The following is a 4,552-nucleotide window of genomic DNA, read 5'->3' on the forward strand; positions in this document are numbered from 1 at the left end:
TGGGCTGTAACCGAAAAGTTTGCAGACTATCTTTATGGGAACCAGTTTACTGTCATTACTGACAGTAACCCTCTGACCTATATTCTGACAACAGCTAAGATGGATGCAATGAGCTACCGTTGGTTAGCTTCTCTTTCCACCTTTAACTTTAAGCTCCAATATAGAGCAGGAAAACTCAACTCTGATGCAGACGGTCTTTCAAGGCGACCGCATGGTGAGTTATTAAATGATGCTGTATCACAAAAAGAGCTTGACAGGATACAGCAGTTCACCCAAACTCATTTGGCACAGCAAGACACCAGTTTAAGCCAAGAGGTGGTGTCAGCCATCTGTGAGAGACCCTTATGTTGTAGTTTCTCAGATGAACCTACCCCTCTTGTTCACTCATTAGCCATCTCGGTAAACACCTTACCAGATGACTTTGTCAATGAAGATGATTGTGGTGGTCTTCCAGTAGTGCCTCATCTGTCAGCTGAACAACTCAAACAAGAGCAACGAGCTGACCCTTGCTTGCGCGAGGTCATTATCCAAATTGAGACTGGTAAAAAGGTTCCACCTACAGTCAGAACAGAACTTCCAAATATAAGTCTGTTGCTTCGAGAACTAAATCGTCTTGAGCTGCACAACCAAATATTGTACCGAACACGCCAAGATGATGGCAGTGTCACTCATCAGCTCGTCCTACCCGAGCAGCTCCGTGAGGCAGTTTTTCACAGTCTCCATAATGATATGGGCCATTTAGGTATTGAGCGTACCCTCGATCTCGCCAGAGGAAGGTTTTATTGGCCTCGTATGGCAGCTGACATCGAGAACAGAATCAAAACATGCAACCGCTGTGTGCGGCGAAAGACCCCTCCGGAAAAAGCTGCAGCGCTTGTGAACATAAAGTCTACCAGACCGCTTGAACTGGTTTGCATGGATTTCTTATCCATTGAGCCAGATCAAAGCAACACAAAGGATGTGCTCGTACTAACTGATCACTTCACTAAGTATGCCATAGCCATTCCAACTTCTAACCAAAAAGCCCAAACCGTGGCAAAATGTCTTTGGGATCACTTTATAGTTCCTTATGGCATCCCTGAACGATTACATAGTGATCAAGGGCCAGATTTTGAGTCACACGTAATAAAAGAACTTTGCAAGATCATGGGCATTCACAAGATTCGAACCACTCCTTATCATCCTAGGGGGAATCCTGTGGAACGCTTTAACCGCACCTTGTTAAGTATGCTTGGGACCTTAGAACATAAAGACAAAACGCAGTGGCGCAACTTTGTAAAACCATTGGTCCATGCGTACAATTGTACGAAAAATGACACAACTGGATTTGCACCTTATGAATTAATGTTTGGTCGTCAACCCAGATTACCTGTTGACCTTGCATTCAACCTACCTCTCCAAAACAAAAGTTTTAAGTCCCACTCACAATATGTGGAAAAACTGAGAACAACTCTCCAAGAAAGCTACAAACTAGCAATCCAAAATGCTAACAAAATGGCCGACAGAAATAAAGCCAGATTTGACATGCGTGTAAAACCATCCAAACTAGAACCTGGAGACCGAGTTTTGGTGCGAGCCGTTCGTCTTAGGGGTAAGCATAAACTAGCCGATAGGTGGGAGACAGACATTTATGTTGTGGTAGAACAAGCTGGTGATCTGCCAGTCTACACCATTAAGTCTGAAACTAAAGATGGGTCAGTGCGCACTGTCCATCGTGACCTTCTTCTACCTTGCGGGTTCCTTGCTCCCACAGAAGAAAATCCAACTCCGCCAAATCAGGTCTGCAAACCTAAAACACGGCAGTCCCCTGAGCAAAATGAAGAATTCAATCTTCCTGAACCTGAAAACGAGGAGCTCTATTGGCTTAGAGAACAACCTGTCCCAGAGCCAATCAAATTCACGCGAATTTATGAGATTCCAAAACAGACATGGCCTAAAAACTTACCTGAATGTGACACTGTACCTGGATGTGACAACTTACCTGAATGTGACAACACACCTGAATTCAGCAATGTACCCGATTGTGATGACGTTCCTGGCAGTGACCCGGTAGTTCCTTCTGAAGAGAAGTTTGAAGCAGTAGTAAATACTGAACGGTTGACCCATGGTAGTGATTGTAAAAGTGAACCTAACCTACATAGTGAAGGTGTATGTGACCAAAATGTATCAGAGGACAAACCCAACCACCCAAGTCATGAAACCACAAATCCTGTGAGACGTTCAGAGAGACAAACCACTCAACCAAAGAGGCTCCAGTATAGCCAGTTAGGGAACCCACTCATATCCATTGCCCAGTCCCTATTCCATGGCTTAAGCCTTGCTTTTACTAGTGCCTTGATAGAACCTGAACTTGAAACCACTTTTAAGGGTTCCAGCATTCCTGTCATTTCAAAACAACCCATCCCATGCAAAGGGACTTGCATGTTCCAAGGGGGGACAGTGTAACCCAGTGTTTAAAAACACAAGAAAAAAATAATAGATGTTGATTCAATGTCTTATTCTACCAAAATAGCTAAAAGGTAATTACGTAAATCTTCAAAAAATGTGAAATATGCTTTTAGTGTTAGCTTCTATTGACAGATTAGGCAGCCAATGGCTGGCGCGGTCTGGTTTCGTGTCGGCCAATGGGGTTGATCGTCCCGCCCCTTTTTAACAGCTGACGGTTGTTTCGCTGCGAACGCTTGAGAGCTAACAGCTGACGGTCGTTTCCGTAAAGAGGTAGAAAGAAATTGACGAATCCGGAAATTGGTAAGGAAAACAATATTAATATAAATTCACTAAATATATAATTCAAAATACTACATTCGGTTTTATTAGATCTCGGAGGGTTTCCCCCGTGAACAGCTGAAGCCCGAAAAATAGCCGTTGACAACTCGGAGCATCGGTGAGTCATCGCACGCACTCGGCAGTTGGTTAAGTAAATTTGGTGAAAATTGGCTAAAATACCTATTAAATTATAAAATTTAATATAAAATAAAATTGATTGTAAGATTTTGTATTGTTATTGTTGTGTATGTTGTATTTGTTTTATGTAATTGCATTTATTTTAAGATTGAATGTATATTATATTCTTTTTTTACCACATATAAGCTAATCTATTTAGTTTTACTAATATGTTGGAAAAATTGTGTTCTGTTAACTTGTTGTTATACAACATGAAAGAAAAAAAAATAAGAAGAACTTGAGAAATGATTAAATAGCATCTTATGTGCTAAAATGTTTTACTTTGGCCTTGTTATAGGTCAGGTTTTTTTTTTGGAGTTTGTACAGTACACTTTTGGCTTGGAGGGCCAAAGATTCCAAGACCCTCTTCTCCTGAAACTGGATGGCGAGCCCCAGCCCAGAGGACCAGGCGCACGGGTAGATAGTGACCCGACTGGTCACCAGCTGAGAGACTTTGAGACTGAAGAATTAATTCATTGGAGACTGAAGTATTCAATTTATTTATTTATTTATTTTTTATAAAAGCGCGCAGTATTTGTTTGTCTGTTTTAAATGTGGATCCACAATTGTTTATTATATTAAATATTTGCTCTTTTCTTGTAGACACTGTGTGTTCTGTTGTTGCTCACACCTGGGTTCCCTAGAATTTAAAATCTTCTGATTAGGCCCAACTTCCTATATATATAGTATAAATTAATTAACCTATTTTTGTGAGTTGCAGGTTACACAGGCGTCATAAATCTGCACCAGAAAAAGCCAGACGCGGTAAATCAGGACGGAAACAATGGCTGAAAATGATGATGATGATGATGAACTTATGAAGAAGTCTGTGTCTCTGGAGCGCATCACATCACAAGCCCACAGCCAAACAGACTTCTCTACAGAAGGTGCAGTCAATGCTCCACAAAAGGCCATTGCTATTCAGTTATGATTTCTTTTTACTAGCGTCCATCGTCTTCCTATGATCTTTTGACAATACTGTCAGCTGCAATTGAGGAATATATTTTAAAATCAATCCCATGGATATTTGGGCCGCTTTGGGGATGTTCACACAGAAGTCCCCTGGGGGTTGGGTTTAATTATTAACTGCAATTGTTAATACTAGGAATGTTGTCAATTGCTTTTGATTCAACCTGTATGGTTGGTATGAATTGTCTACATAAATCTAACTGTAAATTTAATGCTCAAGTACCTCAAGGCAGTTGTTGAGAAATAAATCGAGAACAAATTAGTTCAGAATTTCAGGTTTTAAAATTATATTCAAAAACCTGAATATGAATTTGTTTTTCAATATAAAAAATAAACTCATATTTCTATGAGTTTAATTCTATTCACATTTCATGAATAGACTTTCAAAGTCATCATTTTGAGAAGTATCAAATGTGTTTCTAAAAGAAAAACATGATTTTCTCATAATTATTAATTTGGAAGAGCTGAACTTTACCCTGTTGGCTTAATCAATCTGAAACTCGTGTATGACTTTAAATCTCATTCATCTAAATTTGAAAATCACCATTTTAATTTTGAAAGTAAAAATTAAGATTAAAAGTTATAATTATGAGATCTGAAGTCAAACTCATCCTTACATTTATAATCTCTTATTTATGAG

At 39.6% G+C, this 4,552-nt stretch overlaps 1 protein-coding gene across 1 annotated transcript; it reads left to right on the top strand.

Moving 5' to 3' along the window:
- Positions 1-922: 922 nt before the first annotated feature.
- LOC114158071 (uncharacterized) lies at positions 923-3,502 on the top strand. The gene is made up of 2 exons (XM_028039385.1): positions 923-2,884; positions 3,242-3,502. Exon 1 carries the CDS (start codon positions 1,147-1,149, stop codon positions 2,443-2,445), a length of 1,299 nt encoding a protein of 432 aa, XP_027895186.1. The 5' UTR covers positions 923-1,146; the 3' UTR covers positions 2,446-2,884; positions 3,242-3,502.
- The last annotated feature ends 1,050 nt before the right edge of the window (positions 3,503-4,552 follow it).

The sequence above is a fragment of the Xiphophorus couchianus genome, chromosome 14 (genome assembly GCF_001444195.1).
Source record: "Xiphophorus couchianus chromosome 14, X_couchianus-1.0, whole genome shotgun sequence".
Classification (NCBI taxonomy): Eukaryota; Metazoa; Chordata; class Actinopteri; order Cyprinodontiformes; family Poeciliidae; genus Xiphophorus; species Xiphophorus couchianus.

Bases quoted from the DNA above. Each gene is read 5' to 3' on its own strand.
- LOC114158071 (XM_028039385.1), top strand. From the start codon at position 1,147: ATGGGCATTCACAAGATTCGAACCACTCCTTATCATCCTAGGGGGAAT.